This window comes from Choloepus didactylus, chromosome 15, assembly GCF_015220235.1.
Source record: "Choloepus didactylus isolate mChoDid1 chromosome 15, mChoDid1.pri, whole genome shotgun sequence".
In the NCBI taxonomy this organism is placed as follows: domain Eukaryota; kingdom Metazoa; phylum Chordata; class Mammalia; order Pilosa; family Megalonychidae; genus Choloepus; species Choloepus didactylus.
Genome location: NC_051321.1, coordinates 13,631,517 through 13,652,790, shown reverse-complemented (window position 1 = coordinate 13,652,790; position 21,274 = coordinate 13,631,517). Strand labels below are relative to the sequence as shown.

General features: G+C 38.4%; 1 protein-coding gene and 1 pseudogene across 3 annotated transcripts in view; one reads left to right on the top strand and one right to left on the bottom strand.

Moving 5' to 3' along the window:
- The window catches only part of INPP5F (inositol polyphosphate-5-phosphatase F), a 103,075-nt gene that overhangs the window by 75,260 nt on the left and 6,541 nt on the right, over positions 1-21,274 (top strand). For 2 of the 3 annotated variants that reach the window (XM_037805387.1, XM_037805388.1), the window contains exons 10-17: positions 4,142-4,266; positions 5,054-5,131; positions 6,056-6,176; positions 7,474-7,602; positions 9,334-9,451; positions 12,546-12,744; positions 19,707-19,778; positions 20,827-20,900. In XM_037805387.1, coding sequence (XP_037661315.1) covers positions 4,142-4,266; positions 5,054-5,131; positions 6,056-6,176; positions 7,474-7,602; positions 9,334-9,451; positions 12,546-12,744; positions 19,707-19,778; positions 20,827-20,900 — 916 coding nt within the window. Of the gene's footprint in view, positions 1-4,141; positions 4,267-5,053; positions 5,132-6,055; positions 6,177-7,473; positions 7,603-9,333; positions 9,452-12,545; positions 12,745-18,113; positions 18,328-19,706; positions 19,779-20,826; positions 20,901-21,274 lie in introns of those variants that run through there. The other variant, XM_037805389.1, reaches the window with a different exon arrangement.
- LOC119510965 lies at positions 13,165-15,038 on the bottom strand (annotated as a pseudogene).

Here is a 21,274-nt window from a genome sequence, read left to right as displayed (position 1 = left end):
GAAGTCTCCGACAGTTATTGTGGAAACATCAATTGCTTCCTTTAGTTTTGCCAGTGTTTCTCTCATGTATTTTGTGGCACCTTGATTGGGTGCATAGACATTTACGATTGTTATTTCTTCTTGCTGAATTGCCCCTTTTATTAGTATGTAGTGGCCTTCTTTGTCTCTCAAAACATCCCTGCATTTGAAGTCTATTTTATCTGAGATTAATATTGCTACACCTGCTTTCTTTTGGCTGTAGCTTGCATGAAATATTTTTTTCCATCCTTTCACTTTCAGTTTCTTTGTGTCCCTGTGTCTAAGATGAGTCTCTTGTATGCAACATATTGATGGTTCATTTTTTTTGATCCATTCTGCGAATCTATATCTTTTAATTGGGGAGTTTAATCCATTTACATTCAACGTTATAACCGTGAAGGCATTTCTTGAATCGGCCATCTTATCCTTTGGTTTATGTTTGCCATATTTTTCCCCTCTCTCTATTAATATCCTTTATTGTACCCATACCGAATCTCTTTAGTACTGAACCTTTCTCCAAGTCTCTCTGTCCTGTCTTTGTTTCTCTGTCTGTAGGGCTCCCTTTAGTATCTCCAGTAGGGCAGGTCTCTTGTTAGCAAATTCTCTCAGCATTTGTTTGTCAGTGAAAAATTTAAGCTCTCCCTCAAATTTGAAGGAGAGCTTTGCTGGATAAAGTATTCTTGGCTGGAAATGTTTCTCACTCAGAAGTTTAAATATATCGTGCCACTGCCTTCTCGCCTCCATGGTGGCTGCTGAGTAGTCACTACTTAGTCTTATGCTGTTTCCTTTGTATGTGGTGAATTGCTTTTCTCTTGCTGCTTTCAGAACTTGCTCCTTCTCTTCTGTGTTTGATAGTGTGATCAGTATATGTCTCGGAGTGGGTTTATTTGGATTTATTCTATTTGGGGTTCACTGAGCATTTATGATTTGTGTATTTATGTTTAGAAGATTTGGGAAGTTTTCCCCAACAATTTCTTTGAATACTCTTCCTAGACCTTTACCCTTTTCTTCCCCTTCTGGGACACCAATGAGTCTTATATTTGGACGTTTCATATTATCTATCATATCCCTGAGGTCCATTTCGAGTTTTTCAATTTTTTTCCCCATTCTTTCTTTTATGCTTTCATTTTCCATTCTGTCATCTTCCAGGTCACTGATTCGTTGTTCAACTTCCTCTAGTCTTGTACTATGAGTGTCCAGAGTCTTTTTAATTTGGTCAACAGTTTCTTTAATTTCCATAAGATCATCCATTTTTTTATTTAGTCTTGCAATGTCTTCTTTATGCTCTTCTAGAGTCTTCTTGATTTCCTTTATATCCCGTACTGTGGTCTCATTGTTCATGTTTAGTTCTTTGAGTAGCTGCTCTAGGTGCTGTGTCTCTTCTGGTCTTTTGATTTGGGTGCTTGGGCTTGGGTTATCCATATCGTCTGGTTTTTTCATATGCTTTATAATTTTCTGTTGTTTTTGGCCTCGTGGCATTTGCTGAACTTGATAGGGTTCTTTTAGGGTTTGTAGACCTATTGAAGTCCTTATCTCTAATTTATCAGATCTACAGCTTCGTGGAGTACACTTTCTCTAACTAACCAGTAGGTGGCGTCCACGAGCCACCTGTCCTCCACAAGCCAGTTCTCCCCTGCTTAGCCTTTTTGGTGAGTGGGGGAGTGAGTCTTGTGGGGCCCAATTGGTGTACCAAGCTTGCGTGTGTAGTTGGTGTTGCCTGCCCTGTATGTGGGGCGTGTTTCTGGGCAGTCGGGGAGGGGGGGTGGCCCTAACAATCAAATCTCCCTGGTGATCCTAGAGTTTTAAAGCTGGTGCAATAGTCTAATCCTTCAGTTCAGTCCTGCCACAGTTTGTCTCTGCCACTGACCCACAAGTCCTTGGTATTGGCGTATGGCTCCTGAGACTTGCAAGTGGGCCCCTCTTCCAGGCTGTGCACCCCGGGTCCTCTGTTGAGGGATGACTGTGCTATGTCACAGGTGAGTGCCGTCCCCCCAGGGCAGTTCTGGGCTGCTGGGCTGTGTAGGGAGGCTCCCAGTCTGCTGAAATGATGGCTGAATGGGGCTTTGTTAATTCACACTGTTCCACCTTCCCAACTCTGGGACAATCAGCTGAGGTTGCAGGGAAGGCTAATGTCCACGCCCAGTTTTGTGGTGTGTGCCTGTTATTTGAAGCACTTCCGTCACACTGGGTTGTCTGGGGCAGCTCTGGGCTATGGGGCTGGCGATGGGCAGGAGTGTTTCCTGTCCACCAGGATGGTGGCTGTGAGCGGACACCCCCGTTTTCTTGGGAAGTTGTGGTGTTTAGTGAATTTTCTCAGCCACTGGATTATTGCCTTTTGTCTCAGAGCTCTTAGTTCTGCTCTTGACTTGACGTGCCCAAATTGAAAGTCTTTGAAGCTTTCTGTATTGGGCTTCTTAGAGTAATTGTTTTAGAAAAAGAAAAAAGGATTTAAAAAAAAAAATAAATAAAAAGGGCCCTCCTCAGAGATCTAATGGATTATTGAAATGCTAATAGACAAAGCAACCAGGGCCATTAAGGAAAGGTCCACAGGGCAGAGAGATCAGCTTTTCTTCGGGATTTGCATATGCGCCTGAAGGCCTGAGCTCCGCCCTTCCCCTTTCTGTGTTCATCAGAACTCCAAAAATCCTCTGCTTTTATTTTGGAGTTTTTCGTGTTGTTTTTTTTTTTCTATGCCTGTCTCCTCTCTGCTGGGCTGGCTGCTCTCAGATTCTCTGGTGTCTGGTCTCAGTCTATCTATGGTTGGAGTCTGGATCAGTAGAATGAGTTTCTGATAAGGGCTACCACTGCAGTTCTCCCTTCTCCTTCCTGGAGCTGACAGCCCCTCCTCCCACGGGACTGAGCCTGGCAGGGAGGGGCGCGGGTCCCCTGGCTGCAAAAACTTACAGATTTCACTGATCTCAGCAGTTCGACATTTTCATGAGTGTTGTATGAAGTATGCCCAAAGACAGATTGCTGTGTGGTGTCCAGTCCACACAGTTCCTGGCTTTCTACCTACTTTCCTGGAGGAGTAACTAAAATATACAGCTCACCAGTCTGCCATCTTGCCCCCGCAAACCATTTTTAAAGGAAGCTGTATAACTCTTTATATATTATTGGTATTTATTTATTTATGTTGCAGATATGTTCTTCTACATAGTCCTTTGTTTTTTACTTTTCTAGTATAAGCTTTCTGGTGTTTGTTATGCTTAGAAAGTCATGTCCCAACCTACAATTATGGAGACAGTATCCTAAATTTTCTTCTAGCTTTTTTTATAACTTGAAGAAAGAATATTTAGATCATTAGTGCATCTAAAATTTATTTTGTATAAAATGAGAGGAGGGGAGCTAGCATAAGCTCCCCCCCCATATACATAGCAAATTATCCAATACCATTTACAGAATAGTTCATATTTCCCCCAGAAAGATACTGTTAGCATATTTTAGATTCCCCAATGTACGTAGGTCCATATCTGAACTGTGTACTCAGTTCCATTGAGTCATTTATCTATTTCTACACTAGTACCTCAGTTTTAATTGTTTTGTATGTTTTGCTCTCTGGTGGGGCAAATTCCTCTTTATTATTATTTGTTTTCATAATTTTTCCACATATTTACTCTTCCAGATGAACTTTAGAATTAACTTGTCAAGTCCATAAAAAGATCCTGATCAAATTTTGATAGATTAATTTGCTAAGACTGACATCTTTAGTTTTGAATCTTCCATCCAGCAACATGGTAGTTTCTCCGTTTATTTAGCTTTTCTTTTATGTATTTCAGAAAAATTATAGTGTTGCCACGTAGGTCTTGTGCATTTCTCTTAAATTCTAGAAATTTTAAATATTTGCTATTATAAAGGATCTATGATTATTGTTAATGTTAAGTTGTTAAGTCATTGAGCTGTTAAGTCATTGATGTAACAAATCTTATAAACCTAAATGTAACAAATGAAAATCTTATTTTATAGGGAAAAAAAGGTGATGCTTGAATGGATTAACTCCTAAGCACAGCTATAAAGTATTTCTAAAATGTAATTCCAAATCATTAAAAATCACATTATGATTCTAATATCTGATTACATTTAATTTTCTTTGTTTCTTTTTTCTTTTTTTTTTAAACTTTCACAGGTTATTATTAATTTGGTAGACCAGGTGGGAAGAGAGAAGATTATTGGAGATGCTTACCTGAAGCAAGTGTTACTTTTTAACAACTCACACCTCACTTATGTTTCATTTGACTTTCATGAGCACTGGTAAGATGACTTCCTGATTTGAGTTTTGATCAGACTTAGTGTCTGTGGTAGATGCTACTGCAGGGACCTTGGTTTCTTTTCTCTTTACTGGGGGAGAAAAAATTCTTTTTCTTCATTATTACAAAGGAAAAGAGTATCATTTGTTTATTTACTTTTAATTTTCATTTGGACTTTATTTTGGTCAGAAATTTGAGTTAATTTTTTCCTGAAATATTTCTAATTTTTCTGTTCCAAAATGACTTGGAGTTCCAGTTTCTTTTATCTCACCAGTTGAAGAACTTCTGGAGCTTTTCCTTTCCGTTTGGGTCTGAGCCTAGAAGTAGTAATAGAGTCCCCACACTTAAAAATCATCCTGCTGGCTTGTGTCCTGTTAGTACTTTCCCTTTGAATAAACTTCACTAGTTTGCTCTGGGAAAACAACAATCAGTGAATCATTTCTATGTTACCTTTAACTTTTCACATTCTGAAAGCGAGGTTCTTTTGTCATATTCCTTGCTCTAACTTGGATTAATTTACCTAGGTATCAGGAGTTTGGTGGGGAAAGAACCTTCTGATACCTGTGATAACGTTTCAGTGTACTTTATTTCACAATGCAGATTAGAGTTATAAACATTCATGTATTTTTATATATATTATGCAGTAGTTCCCACCTCATAAACTTATATACTTACAGTGGTAATTCTTTAATTTTTCTAAGGGACCTTAAATATTGTATCTTAAATAAATTTTTAAAAATAATTCTGTTATGTTAAAGAGTTTTTTTCCCTTTTTTTGGCATGTGTTTTAGCCGAGGAATGAAGTTCGAGAATGTTCAAACACTAACAGATGCCATTTATGACATTATTCTTGATATGAAATGGTGCTGGTACGTATTTCATAAGAAGTCAAAACTCTTTGGGAAATCATACATATTTGTCTAGTTACCACTAAGCATTAAACTAATCACACATTGAGAAAACCACCTTTTTTCCATTTCATTTCCTGTTCTCCTTTTCAAGATAGTGTTACTAATCATGAGGCACTGTTAGCCTTGAACAGGGAGAAGGTGCCAGATGATTGGGCAAAATGGAAGGAAATCTCTCTGACTATTCCTTGAAGATAGAAGTCTATTTCTTCTAGAGCTCCATGGTCCATATTTCCTCTTTTTCTTCTTTCTCACTATCCCCGATATGGGAAGAAAGACTTAGTGGTTGCTTGGTCTCAGTTTTCAGGCCTATCAGAATTGTCAGACAAGGAAGATGATTCAGATATATGAAGGAGATGTAGGGAGAGTAAATTTACTTAAATGATAGGAGAGAACATTAGATTAGACTTTAAAACTAAATGGGTGGCTAGAGAAATTAGATGAGCAAGGGATGCTGCATGACTCCTTACTGGGAAGTAAAAGAAAATTAGTCTGTTTCAGATTATTTAGATGCATTTCTACTTGGAGTCAAAAGAGAGAAACAAGATGGTGTTTAAAGTGCCTTTAAAGTGTATGGGAAAGTATAACCTAGAGTTGTCTCAGCTCTGCTTCTTAGTAGTTGTATGACTTGGTGCAAGTCACTAACTCTTTCTGCACTTCATTATTTTTTTTTTTAATGGGTGTAATAATATCTTTCTTGCCAGATGATTGTGTGACTTAGCAACAGTGTCTATAAAGGACTTAATGCCTGGCATGTGATAATTATATTCCAAGCAACTGATAACTAATGATGCTGTTATTGATGCACTTCAAGGAATTATAGCTATTGAAAAGCTTAATGAAAGTATTTCACATTGTAAAATAATCCTGTCTATTTTTTTAAAGGGTCGATGAAGCTGGGGTGATATGTAAACAGGAAGGGATCTTCCGTGTTAATTGCATGGACTGCCTGGATCGCACCAACGTGGTCCAGGCTGCCATCGCACGAGTGGTCATGGAACAGCAGGTAATTTGGAGTCCATTGGGATTGTAAATCTTCATTAAAATAATTTTTTTCCATGTATAAGAGAATAACTAAAATCTTTGTTCTGTAGAACGTGTCTAATGTACAAACATCCTTGCTGCATTAAAACCTGGCAAGCACAAACTTCACTAGAGATAAATTGAGTGAAATGGCATATTCTTAAGTACTCATTTCAAGAGCATGAGGCCCAACATTTATAAAGCTTATTGGGTGATGTTGTGTGGCCGTTTACCTTTTTCCTCTTAGCTCCAAACCCTCCCTTCTGTATTCTACTTTGGAGGCTGGGCTGTAGTCTGCACACCACATTTCTGCGGGATCATCCAACTAGCTCTGTCAGGCTCTGCTAAAGGGAGACCACGAGGTGGGGGTAAAAAGGAATGAGCTCCTTCACCTGTGTTACTCCTCTCAGCATCACTCTCAGTGGGGCTCCTGGTTCCTTTGGCACCACAGAACCAGCCTCTTCCTTTGTGCCCCAGCTCTAGGGCTGGCAGCTGCTTCTGGCAGTCATTATCTCTTTTACCTCAGTATTCCCTTTTAGATCTTTCAACCTTCCAACACCTGGGTAATGAATGCCTGTATTTCCAAGGTGGAAGTACTTAGCATGGTTTCTGGTTTTTTGGTTTGTTTTTGTTTTCCCTGATAGGACCCTGACTGATACAGAGTTTAATGGAGCATTTAAGCAGCCAGGCCTAACAGCCAGCCAGTTAGTTGCTAGAGGCAGCCACTGGATTCCAACCCTTGCTCTACCACATTCCAGGTGTTGATCCCAAGCAAAGAATGTAACTTCTCCAAATCTCAGTCTCCTCCCCTTTAAAATAGAGGCAGTGAGAGTATCGATTGCATAGAGTTGTTATGAGGAATAAATGAGATAACTTACGTAAAAGCACAATTTATGTAAAAGCACTTAGAGCTCTTTGCCTGACAGTTAACATTTCTTGTGTACTTACTACTCTGTGATTATTTTTATTGTTATTTTTATGTACTTTTTTGATATTTAGTTTCACTACATAGGCAAATTTAAAACAAAGACAAAACATAATAGAATGAGCCTATACATGAAAAATTACATCAAGACAATATAAATACTTCATTCTACTTATTCAGCTGTAGCAATTCATAACGCTGTCTTTTAAGCAGTGTGGTATTTTAAAAAGGTCTGAAAACACCGTTTTTAAAATTAAGGGTCTTAAATTGTGTATGAGTATGCTTCCTTTTCTGTTTTTTTTTGCTATGGTTTCCTGGCTTATATGCAGTTAATCCATTAGTGTGTTCATTTTAGTTAAAGAAGTTGGGTGTCATGCCCCCGGAGCAGCCCCTGCCGATGAAATGCAATCGGATCTACCAGATAATGTGGGCCAACAATGGTGACTCCATTAGTAGACAGTATGCTGGAACAGCTGCTCTGAAGGTAAATGGATCATTCTGTAGGACACAGATAAGACTGTGATTTAAAACCAACTTTGGTTTTGAGAGAATTGTGTGTGAGCTACAGGTAGGGGATCTGTGTAGTTCACTCCTTTCTGAAATGTTTGACTGAGGCAGGGTCACACATTGAAATTCCTGCAGGGGCCAGATACCGTAACTCAAGCAGCCTGCCCCTTAGATCGTAGCGAGAGGTAGGGCTGTGTGGACCTGAGGAGCACACACCGTTGTCTCTGGATAGGCCCTTCCTGTCATTGCCTTGTGGGTATAGTGGCACAGTGCTGCCAAATCTGCCAGTTTTTCAAGGGAGTCTGGAAATTAGTGTGAGGTTGTTGGTTTTTAAAACTTTGTACAGACAATGCAAAACGCGTCTGCAGGTGGGGTTTTTGCCCCCATTCTGATAGCTTACCTTCTCTCAGTTGGAAACCCAACCCTGCCTTTTACTAGCTCTGTGACCTTAGGCAAGTTACTTAACCTCTCTGTGCCTGACTCCTCATCTGAGTTAATGCATGTGAGGGGCTTAGAACATTCCCTGGCATGTAGTAAGTACTCAAGAGAGATTTTATTAACTTTTGTTAACTGTTATTAATAAAGACTTTCAAGGATCCTGCAGAGCTAATATTCATGGAATTTTAAGTTGAATGTCAAAATATAGTCTCTGATTCCTAAATAGTCCCTCTGTGTGCAATAGGAAGTGGATGAATTAGTTTAAATTAGGTTTATATTAATTTTCCATTAAGTTAATAATTCATCTCAGGATATATCTTATTTGGCAAATTGTATCCCTGAGGGTTCAATAGGCATCAGATAGTCCATATTTTGGTTGAGTAATAAATATCAAAAAGCTTCTTATTATTTAAGGGAAATGAACTTCAGAAGTTCTTGTACAAGTTGCAGTTTAAAGGGAAATACTTCTTTTTTTTTCTTTTAAACTTCTTTGGAATCAGCATTCATGAACCTCTCTTCTGTAACAAATACTTTTTGCTGTACTAACATTTCCTGTGAATGACCTAACTAATTGGCAGCATGTTCTTCCTAACTTGTTAGTTTTAGGACAAGGCCTGTTTCTAAGATTGCCTTGGATAAGAATAGTGGGGTTGGGATGGAGGAAATAAGAGACAGTAACTTCCTTGCCTTAAATTTAAGTCACTCTCTCTCTAGGGACTAGCTCTGACACTTTTGTTTTGAAAAGCAAGGGAAACAAAACAATATAAAGCTTTATTGGATTGTTCTACAGGTGATTGTAATGAGCTGCAAGATATGGAAACCTCTGCTCTCTCAATACATGTACATCCATTCCTACAAGTTAAGTTCCCCTTGCAATAAACTCTAGGCTACTGTCTCCTTTTTCCTGCATCAGAAATTTGTGGGTTTTGAATATTATACCAGTTTGAGGCTTGAAAATCTTTTTGTTGTTTGTTATTTAATAAGTTTTCAACTGTAAACTGTAGAAGCTTTGCAAATTGCCAAGAATGGCCTACCCTGAAGAGACCATCTAGCTGTGTAGACTTGATGCCACAAATAGCATGTTTTAATTATTTGATGTGCTTGGGTGACAGTCAAATAATAGTAGATATTTTAATTTAACTACACTGTTTGGAAAGTGGAGAAGTTCACAGTAGCCCATAGAATTCCACTCCTGAACTGAAAGGCCACAATGATTTTAGGAGCATTCTTGTGTTTGAGTAAATTGTCAAAATGACTTTTCCTTTAATAGGGTGACTTTACAAGGACAGGAGAAAGGAAGTTAGCAGGAGTGATGAAAGATGGAGTGAACTCGGCGAATAGGTATTATCTGAATCGATTTAAGGATGCTTACAGGCAAGCTGTTATAGGTAAGAAACAGAAATGTTTTCCTTAAAATGTGTTATTCCTTCTTTGACTAACATTTTACAGAAAACAACTTCATTAACATTGTTCATATGTTTTGTAATATACTTGTGTTTCTATATCAATGACCTTAACTTAATAAATCAAATTTGAATTTTTACAAGATTAGAGTTTGATAAGTATTTTAGGCTGGAGCAACAAAAGAAATCACAGACTTCCATACAAATTTGTCAGTTTATTACTCGTGTAACAGACAGCAAGGTTGTGGCTCCCATATGTGGAATACAATACCCTAAAACCTCACCAACTGAAAATTCCATATTCTGCATATTTTCCCATTACTCAAGGCAACATAATGAGATGATTTTCTTTCCCCACATGCTGTTTGTCTTATGGTCTTTCTATGGACAAATAAACCATCCTTTTTATTAGGGTACCAGATTTAGAGATTATCCTAACCAACTCTACCCTTTTTTAGAAGGGGAAGTAAAGGTTAGGTTGCCAAGTAGAATTCATGCCTTGGCATGTTTTAACTTAATTTTCATGAAAGTGTTACCTTGTAGGATTAAAGTAAATACAAAATGTTCTAGATTAGAACCAAACGTAACACACTTGACCTATGTTCCCTGAGAATCTTTTTAAAATCCTATTTTTGACCTGATTATTTAGCACACACAAAATAGTAGGACCTAGCCACAGGCCAGCCAGTTAGGAATTTGAGAAATCATCTATAGCAAATGGTTCATTTGCTATAGATGGGGTGACTACTATGACTAGAAAATTGGACTTTAACAGTTTATTCGAGGGAAAATAATATAACTTGCTTCTGTTGGTTGATCTAGTATCTCAGTTATGTCATTGAAGATGCAGGATCTGCTTCTTAATTTGGCCATCTATAGTGTCAGCTTCATCCTAATCCTGAAGCTGACTCTCTTCAAGATTTTGCCTATTTAATACAATATTCGATAGCCTGTAGCAATCTGGGGTTATTGCTTCCCCTTGTAGAGCCATTGGCTGGGAAATCATCTTTCTCAGAAGCCTCCTCCAGTTTCATTGGCCCAAGTAACTTCATGGGGAATGGGATTTTGATGATTTGTTAAGGCTTGAACCACGTGTCCCACCAAAAGGGATTTAGCTTGTCTTTTCCGCTCCTTTGCCCTTTTTTTTTAAACATTTTTTATTGTGAAACTTAACATTTAGTGATAACTTTAAAAGTACGATTTAACAAGTAGTTAGCAAATTTCAAAGAATGTTATGGGTTACAGTTCCACAGTTTCAATTCTTTCCTTATTGTGAAATATAAGATATATACAGAAAGGTGATAACTTTCAAAATACAATTTAACGAGTAGCTATAGAGCAGATTTCAAAGAATGTTGTGTTCCACCCTTTCAGTTATTTCCTTCTAGCTATTCTAATATCCTAGCATCTAAAAAAAAATTCATATAAAGATTCAGTATTCAATAATCCTTTGTTAAATCCTGTCTTGTTTGTTGCTGCCTCTTTCTCTTGTTTAATCACTTTCTTGATCTTCAGGGGTTTCTAGGCAGAGACCACCCTAAATTGTTCATATTGAAAAAGGGTGTCAACATTATGGGAAAGGGAGTTGCATCTGATTGTTGTTTTTAAAGAGGCTGTTGCCTCTGGGTTTTAGGCCTTCTCTGGCATAGGAACACTGGTGGAGTTAAGTTTCTGAGAGATAAACTTAATGAGTAAAACTTTTATTGAATCTCAGATAGGGACCTAGGTATTTTGAGACTGCTGTTGGTTAGGGCATGGCATACTGTGGCCATTTGGGATGTCTAGCTGGAGCTTGCATAAGAGAAACCTCCAGGATAGCCTCTCAACTCTACTTGAAATCTCTTAGCCACTATAACCTTATTGTGTTACCTTTCTTTTCCCCCTTTTGGTCAAGAAGGTATTTTCAGACCCTCAATGCCAGGGCCGGGCTCATTCCTGGGAGTCGTGTCCCATGTTGCCAGGGAGATTCACTCCCCCGAGAGTCATGTCTCACGTAGTGGGGAGGTTACTGAATTTGTCGATTTTGTTTGCCCATTTTATTTTATTTTATTTTATTTTTTTAATCATCATTTTATTGAGATATATTCACATACCACGCAGTCATACAAAACAAATTGTACTTTCGATTGTTTACAGTACCATTACATAGTTGTACATTCATCACCTAAATCAATCCCTGACACCTTCATTAGCACACACACAAAAATAACAAGAATAATAATTAGAGTGAAAAAGAGCAATTGAAGTAAAAAAGAACACTGGGTACCTTTGTCTGTTTGTTTCCTTCCCCTACTTTTCTACACATCCATCCATAAACTAGACAAAGTGGAGTTTGGTCCTTATGGCATTCCCAATCCCATTGTCACCCCTCATAAGCTACATTTTTATACAACTGTCTTCGAGATTCATGGGTTCTGGGTTGTAGTTTAATAGTTTCAGGTATCCACCACCAGCTACCCCAATTCTTTAGAACCTAAAAAAGGTTGTCTAAAGTGTGCGTAAGAGTGCCCACCAGAGTGATCTCTCGGCTCGTTTTGGAATCTCTCTGCCACTGAAGCTTATTTCATTTCCTTTCACATCCCCCTTTTGGTCAAGAAGATGTTCTCCATCCCACGATGCTGGGTCTACATTCCTCCCTGGGAGTCATATTCCACGTTGCCAGGGAGATTCACTTCCCTGGGTGTCTGATCCCACGTAGGGGGGAGTGTTTGCCCATTTTAAAACTGGGTAATTTGTCTTTTTATTATTAAGTTGTAGGAGTTCTTTATAATTCTGAACACAAGTCCCTTGTCAAGTGATACATAAATATTTTCTCCCATTTTGTAGGTTGTTTTTTCACTTTCTTGAATGCTGTCCTTTGAAACGCAGAAGTTTTGATTTTTGATGTCAAATTTATTTATTTATTTATTTTTGGTTGGTTGTGATTTTGGTGTCATCTCTAAGAAATTATGCCTAATCCAAGATCACAAAGGTTTATGCCTGTATTTTCTCTTAAGACTTTTATAGTTTTAGGTCTTCTGTCTTCTAAAAATATATTAGTAAACTAAGATAATGATAGACATTTACACTTCCACTCTAGATTTGATGCAAGGCATTCCTGTGACAGAAGATCTTTATTCCATATTTACCAAGGAGAAAGAGCATGAAGCTTTGCATAAAGAAAATCAGAGAAGCCATCAGGAGCTAATTAGCCAGCTCTTACAGAGTTATATGAAGTTACTGTTACCTGATGATGAAAAGTTCCATGGAGGCTGGGCCCTCATTGACTGTGATCCCAGGTGAGTTAGAAGTGGAGTTCTGATGATTAATTTGCTTAACCTTCTGATGTTTTAAGTTGTCATAATTAACACTGCTAAGTTGTCCATAAAGCATGGCCATAGATGCACGGTGCTTGGCAATTTTCAGTATTGTAAATTTACCAAGGCAAAATTAAGGGAGTGCTGAAAAACTCAGTGGTGAAGATAAAGAATACTTTAATGCAGTACTCTGTAAAACTATGACTGTGGCTGATTTGTGTTTGTTTTTTTTCACCCCCCAAATCTAAATTTATTGTATAAATGCACAAAACTGAGCACAGCAAGAGGTGCAGTAATGCTGGTTACTTTTATTGGTTATAAAGTGATCCTGGCCTTTCATAAAATGAAATAAAATAGGCCAACTGATGCTTTAACATTTTTTTAAAACAAAAATCATCCAGTTTTGAGTGGTTCTTCAAATATCAATGAATGGCAGGATCTAAATTTATCCACCAGATTGAATGCTTGCTTTTAGGCTGAATTCTAAAATTACAATTTTCAACATTATGAATCAGAAATATTTCTGAAAATTCTAGACCAAGTTCTGAGAATAACACTTGATTTAGATCTTGTCTTACTATACATTTCATGTGTTTTAAATAAAAGGGGCGTAAAGCATGCTTGAAGGAATGATTAAATGCAAAGTAGGTACATATTTTAAAAGAATAAAGAATTAAAACTTACTTTACATATGATCATATATATTTGAGAGCAGAAGTCATACTGTATTTCTTGGAAAATAGCAAGTAAGACAATAATCTATGTTTCCCAATAGTCTCACATTTCATTATGGATGATGAAAACTTTGTGTCCTTCCATTTCTGTGTTTTTAAGTTCATTTAGTTCTTTCCTTATTGCTGCCTTGTCTGCAGGTGTTACTCTGGCCCAAGGCTTGCCTGGTCCAGTGGTAATAGGGGAATCAGTGACCTCTACACACTCCCCAAACTCCAGGATCCTTTAAACTCATAGCTCTGCCACTGTGGGACTTAGGTTGAGCTTTCTGTTGAGTTTGCTTTTTAGTCCCATTTTTGCTGCTGCTTCTTCATTCTTTTATTTTAGAGTATTTCTTTGCTCTTATTCTTCAGTTGTGAGTCTCTGGTTAAGTCTCCTGACTAATTTCCAATTCATTGCCAGATTCCCTACCATTCTTCCTCAGATATATGCTATAAGCTGTTTTTGTCCTCTAATTCTTTCTCCAATTGTCTGTTGCCAAGTTTGATTGTGAGAGTATCCCTTCATCTAATTTACTTGTCAAAATGAATTCTCCACTGCATCCTCATCCTCCTCTTCTTCACGGTCATCAAGGTAATAAACAGGCCCATCAGAGTAAGGTCTTAGTAATTCCCTTTAACCTTTGTCTTCTGGGACACTAAAGTATCTGAAGAGTCTTCCATCAGCCCAGGAATCATTAGTGACTGCTGCCTTCCCTGTCTTGTCAGTGGTTGTGAAAATTTTTGCATTTTCTCAGTGCCTAAATGGAGAATGGCTCCTCAGTCCAGAGAACCTGACTTCTTGGGCCTCAGGCAGAGATGGGCAGGTGGGCTCCATCACTAACCAGGACAACAGGATTGTCTGAGAGAATAATGCTTTGATTGGAGAAGGAGCTGGAGCAGTGGAGGGGAGGGGGAGCAGAGGGTTCACAGACTTGAGGGGTTTGTCTATGGTCTGCTCTTTGACTCCAGGGACTGTCTGGATGGTTTGAGACTCTCCACTCTGGTCTTGGAAGGATCTCCTTTGAAGTTAAACATACCAGAAGTGGTTGTATCTGATGAGGGTTGAGGCATTGGCTGCCTGCTAGTTTTTTCCTTGCTCTTTGTGGTCCCACTGTTGTTTTGCTAGAAATTGTTTCCTTTGAAGCTTTGGAATGAGATAAAGTAGATGGAGTCAAAATTAAAGTTGATGCTTTGGAGCCAGTAGCCTCTCAGGTCATGTTTTGGCTTGTTGGCTTGGGTGGAAGGACAGGACCTGCTTACCAGGAGTTTTTGTGTTTTGTTTTTTAATTGGAGACACTTCAGCACCCTTGTGGTTGGCCCCAGCATTGGTCCCTTTGGAAGTGCAAGTAGTTTTTGGGTTTAGATTTGGTCTTGGACTTTGGAGGAGTTAGAGCAGGAGCTACCAGCATTTCCGAGTAGTTTTCAGTGTTCTCTTTCTTATCTTCTGCCTTTTCTTCTAGAGTGTGCCTTTTTAGATACAGAGCCATTACCTTCTTTGGATTTTACTACATTTTCCTCTCAGGTGGATTTCTTTCCAATGGGTATCATGTGCCCATTTGAATTTTCAAAATTAACTATGTCTCCATGTTGATTAGTCAATTCTTTAAGAATTCTTCTTATTAATTAGTTCCTCTCTACTTTGTCTTGTGGATAGTATCCTTTCTAATACTACTAAGATTTTTCTACATTTGTCACTGGTCCTTTTTTTTTTTCAATTTGTAGGGCTTAAATATTTTCCCGATAGGGGTAGTTTCCCTTTCTCTTGCAGGGATAAATTTGGAAACATGCTCTTGGGTTGAGTTTGTTATAGAAGCTTTGTCCAGTCAATCCACTGAGCCAGAGATTTAAACCTGGAATGGGTGGCCCCCAACTGAGGACAATGAGAGGTGGCTCTAGGGGTGGCGTTCAGGGCTTAGATCCTGGGTGGTCAGCCAGCAGAAGGCAGGAGCCACTGGTGGGCTCAGCCCCTCAACCTCAGGGCTTCAACAGTTATACCTGTCTGCCTTGGCCATCTGTTTCTGGGCTGCATGGTTGGTTTTTGTTTGTTTGTTTTTTAAACAGCTTTATTGAGATATAATTTTTACACCATACAATTCACCCATTTAAAGTATACAATTCAGTGGTTTTTAGTATATTCACAATTATGTGCAGGCACTACCACAGTCAATTTTAGAACATTTTCATCATTACAAATAAAAACCTCATACCCTTTAGCTATCATCCCCCATTCTCCTATACCTCTCAGCCTTAAGCAACCACTAATCTACTTTTTGTCCCTATAGATTTGCCTATTCTGGACATTTCATATAAATGAAATCATATAAAAAGATTTCAGTCTTTATGGCTGGCCTCTTTCACTTAACATGACATTTTCAATGTTTGTGCATGTTATGGCATGTATCAGTACTTAATTCCTTTTTATGACTGATTAATTTTCCATTGCATGGATATATCACATTTTGTTTATCCATTCATCTGTTGATGGACATTTATGTTGTTTCCACCTTTTGGCTATTATGAATAGTGCTGTTAACATTTGTATACAGGTTTTTGTTTGAACTGCTCTCTTTAGTTCTTTAGGGTATATATCTAGGAGTAGAATTGCAGGGTCAGATGGTAATTCCATGTTTAAGTTTTTGAGGAATTGCCAGACTTTTCCACACTGGCTTCTTCATTATATATTCCCACCAGTTATATGAAGGTTCCAGTTTCTCCATATCCTCCCCAACATTTGTTATTTCCCAGTTTTTTTATGGCCACCATGCTAGTGGGTGTGAAATGGTATCTCATGGTGATTTTTGCATTTCTTGATGATAAATATATTAAGCATCTTTTCTTGTGCTTATTAGTATTTATCGTCAGAAATATGTCCATTCAAGTCTTTTGCCCATTTTTTAGCTGGGCTGTTTGTCTTTCTGATACTGAGTTGGGTGTGTTTTTGTAAGTAAAGTTTTCTGGGGCCAGGATTAGGGTGAAGCCAATGAGTTCGGGTCAGATCCTGTTTCTGTTTTAAATTGTGAAGTTTTGTTCATTATGGACTTTTGTTTTGCATTAACTGTTCAAAATATTGCATTAAACATTATTCATCTTGAGTACGTTTTTTTTTGCGCCCCCTTAAATTTTGCACCAGTGCCTCCTTCACCTCCCTGCAATCGTGGCCCTCTTTAAATATTTGGTAGGAAAAGTATGGCAAGCGGTTTACAGATACTCATTGCACTGGAAGCAAGAATGACTGTCCTGTTTGCCTATCTTTCCACCACTCCAGCTGGAACTGTCCAGCACAGGAGACTGACAGAGCTGCCGTTCCTACGCGGGTTGCTGTTTCTTCCCAGGTTTTGTGTATACTCTGTGCCCAGTCTTGGCCAGGGGCCTTTTTCTTTTCAAATACTGAGCACAATTCAGTTTATTCCCCCTTAGACGGCTTCTAGAATGTACAGATCTGACAACTGTGGCCTTTTTACGTCCTTCTCATCCTCAATCCATCACCCTTAGCCCACAGTTAATCGCAGGCAGATCCGACTTTAGTCACAGCCTGTGAGCATCTGGTGGCACATTATTGGGCAGATAGAGGAAATCTTAAATTTGAACGGAAATCAGATGTCCTTTAAAAGTGCCCTTCAGAATCTCCACAAAGTCATCTGTTTATTTTATCCAGTGCTATTTAACTCACTTTTTCAAACACTGGAAGTAAATAACCATTTCCTTTTTTACCCATTTTAGGCAAGTAGCTAGGCGTGCGGCAGCCACGCTCTCTTAGCCATGTGTCAGTGCAAGGGACCGAGTGCCGCCATGATGCCCGCGTCCCCCGCAGTCCCGGGATGGTCCTTTGCAAAAGGCACCTGTGAGCTCTCGCGGGAACAGGGCGGGGCGTCCAGGGTCTAGGGCCTCTCTCCCCTCTGGGGCTGGGGTCCGCGCCGTCTTTGGAGGGCGCAGGATGAGCAGAATGGGCTGCGCATGCGTGCTGGCTGCGAGCCACGACCGGAAGTGAGTGGCCGGAAGTGAGACGTGTCCCCTGGGCGTGACTTGGCGCTGCCGCGTCGCAGTTGCCGCATTCGCCGCATTTGCTGCAGGCGTGAGGCCGGGTGCGGACGGCTGTCTGGCTGAGCTTCGACGCATCGACGGGTGGACAGACTGACTGACTGACAAGATGCCGCGCTCCCATAGGCCTCCGCCTATTGCTCAGCGGCCCGCTCCAGAGCCCAAGTCTGATGGTGTTCTGGCGATGACTTTCAAGATTTTTCTCCTTTTTGCAGGACTTATGGTCAAAGTTCCTGTGGGGTTATATTTTTCCTGTAAATTACTCCTTTTCCAAAGTCTCATGTTAATGTCCCCTGAAGACAGCGCCTTTTACGCAACCATCGTCGCAGTGGTTGGGCTTCATGTGGTGCTGGCAATTTTTGTCTTCATAGTATGGAAGGAAGGCTTGCCTCAGTGGCGGGAAAACAAAACCGATTAGAGCAGCTTCCTTTAGAGCTGCATACGCGGGGGTGGGGAAGTACTTAAAGGGATTTTTTTCCTTCTTTGTATTAAACACTTTTTTTTTTTTTAAGGGGAAGGGTGGTTGGGGAGGGGTATTCAGTATTTACTGCATTTAAGACTTCAATAAAAATGGGGGTGGGGAGGGTGGGCTGACATTATTTGACTGCCTGTTACGTGCCAAGCGTTTTTCTTTAGGTACATAATATTTTTGGCTGAGGATCATGTTGGACTGATGTAAATATTAATGCCAAAATAGGAAGCTATGATGAAAGTAAGACTGTAATTAGGAGTTGAATTTAATTGTTTCCTACTAAAAGATGTGTTGTGACGTAATTTTCATGGCCTGGCTCAAGCAACAATATTCAGAGTGCAGGTAAGTATCCACACACAAAACTAAATTACGTTTTACAGTGATATTCTTTATTGTTACCATTGAAGCTGCAAGGATCATTGAGTTTATGGGTTTTTGTCCCAATGATTGGTTAGGGCTAAAAATTTTGGATTCTGGAATCCATCCGTGTTAACGGGTTCTGGCATCCTGTCTTATCCCTTGTATTTTTCAGTATCTTATTTCAAGTGAAAATTGAGGTGAATTTGTTATTTCACATTAAGACTGTTAGAAGGAGTTGTACTACAAGGCGCTGCTGATGTAGAAAACTCCTGTTTAAGATGTTGGTAAATCCCTCCCTGCAGCATCCCTTAAGTAATGACCTCATTCTTACGCAGATTAAGTTTGTGGCTTAAATTTCATTTACAAATGATTTCTTCCCCAAGTCTTCCATTTGTTTCTCAGTAGCATTGTGATAAGACCTGGCAAACAGGTATGACATCCTGAGGCAGAAGTGTGCACTCTTCAGTGGAATTTTGAGAGTAATATACAAATGCAGATTAATTTCCACCTTTTGATGGAAAGACTATTATTAAAGCTATTTAATACTAGAGTAAATATTTCATTCGTGTTCAAATTCTGTCTTATCTGCTGATTATTTGTAGATTTTCTGCTTTGACTGTTTTATCTTACAAGGGCATACATTTTCCTGTAGTTTTGGTTTAATGATTCATAAACATTCATCTGGTTTTAAACCCTTATTCTGACATTTGATTTTAGAGTGGATATAAAAATGGCAAAAAGGACTTAGAATAAGGAAATGTGTTTTTTTATTCCTCAGAAGCTAAGTATATTAATCTGTAGTGAGAAAAATGTGAGTGACTTGAGCTTGTTTCATTTCTGCACAGTGAATGTTGTATTTATTTAAAATTATTTCAGAAGATGCATTCTACATAAGTATAAAAATTTCCTAAATGTGCAGTGTTATTTTTGAGGTTTAGGTATGTGAAATAATCTTCTAGATGATTTTTCCCTTCTCCACCTCACTTTTTCCTTTCTTCTTCCCAGTACCCGCCTTTTTCCATTCCCTCATTCCTTCCCGCCTCTCTGCTGCCCCTCCCTCCGGCCCCGCCATCATCCCTTTTCTCCTGAGGCTTCCCTTGGCCATCTCCCTCAAGGGAAGGATCCCCCCTTGATTCCTTCCCTTCTACCTTCCTGGCTTCCCAAAGGGGTCTTGTCTTTAAAATTACCAAATGAATAGATGGTATTACATTTAACTTAAAAAGTAGACCTTATTGATTATTCAATTTTCTTCCTTTTTCCCTGGCCAATCTTTTGTCATAAGTGCCTCTTCTGTAGAAATATGCTTGGCAAAAAATGCAGATGAAAATGAAAATATTTAATTCTCCATCATGTTTGTTTAGCCTCATTGATGCTACTCACAGAGATGTGGATGTGCTGTTACTGCTTTCTAACTCTGCCTACTACGTGGCCTAGTAAGTTGCTTATTGATTTAAAGCTTTTATTTTTGTTAATTTACTCGAGTTTTTAAAAATACCCTTTTTAGAAGACATAACCAAAAAAAAAAAGGTAAGAATCTGGTTTTATTATATATTTTGTGAAACTTCATTGAATCCTTTCATAACTTATCATCACTGTGATCCTTCTCAATTAGAAAGTGTGATTTTAGAATTACAAAATTCTGTTCTTCTAACATTTAGTGTTTCCTACATCTCTCTCAGGTTTTGACATATTCCATGTTTTTATTGTTTAATGGCCATTATCGTTGTTTGTGGTTTTAAACCACAGTTACGCATTTCTCCACTGTTAGGGATTGGGTTAACTTCCAAATTTTTTTGCTATTATGAATGATACCCATGTCTTTGTGCACACAACTTTATGTGTGTGTGTGCACGCGTGCACTTCTCTTTGGTTACAAGGGTATGATAAATCATGACTTTTGTAGTTTATTGTCAGATTGCTCTTCAAAAAGATTACTTATTGAGAATGCGACCAGCATTGTTTCATTGTAGCCTTACCAGAATTGGATTTTATTCTTTTATTTTTCTAAGTAAATAGTCACTTTCTTTTTTATCTTGTGTGAACTGTCATTTCTTAGTAATTGGTCCATGTGCCTGTTGGCATTGATCATAATGGATTTTTCTTACTTGATTTTGGATGTCAGATTTATCTGCTGTATTATTCACATAGTTTTATTATAAGTATGGGTGTTTGTTTTGCCTTCCTTTTAGGTTTTCATTTTATGAAAGTTTTTCTAAAACTGAAGTTATTTTTACCTTGTAAAATCTTCTTTTAATGTAAGTTCTATAAACTGATTTTCCTTTAGCTGTTGAACTGTATACATTGTTCTTATTTCATCTAGTTTTTAAAATATTTCTTACATGTGTAACTCTTCACCCCAGAATGTATTGTGCTGTGGAGATTATTTTAACTGCATGGTAGTTTGCCACTACTATACTTCAGCTAACAACCAAATATGTTTTTAATTTTGATCCTCTTTTTATTCCTTTTCCCTTTATCTAGCTATGATGATGAAATTGATAAAGTAAACCAGTATCAACGACTAAGTCTGGAGGACCTGGAAAAAATAGAAATAGGTAAATTTAACATTCCATTAAACCAGTCATAGAAAGCAAATGCAGCTTCTTCCAAGAGGTTGTCAAATTATTTTAGCAACCAGTGTAGCATCTTATTACAATCAGAAAGGGATATTCCAAGCAATCTATTTATTAGGGTTTCCTTTCTATTGTTTAGAGATTAGTGACAGATATAGTCTAATAACTATATTATTGTATAAATAACTTTTTATTATTTTTCTTTTGTGACGATTAACCCAGAGATCAAAAAAGTTTAAATAGTTAAGACTGAAGGAGAGTTTTTATTTTATTTGTAGCCTCATCAAACCAAAGGTCACAATAGGCTTGTATTTTGTATGCTTTGGTTTAGGTTATGAAGAAAAATAGGGTAAACA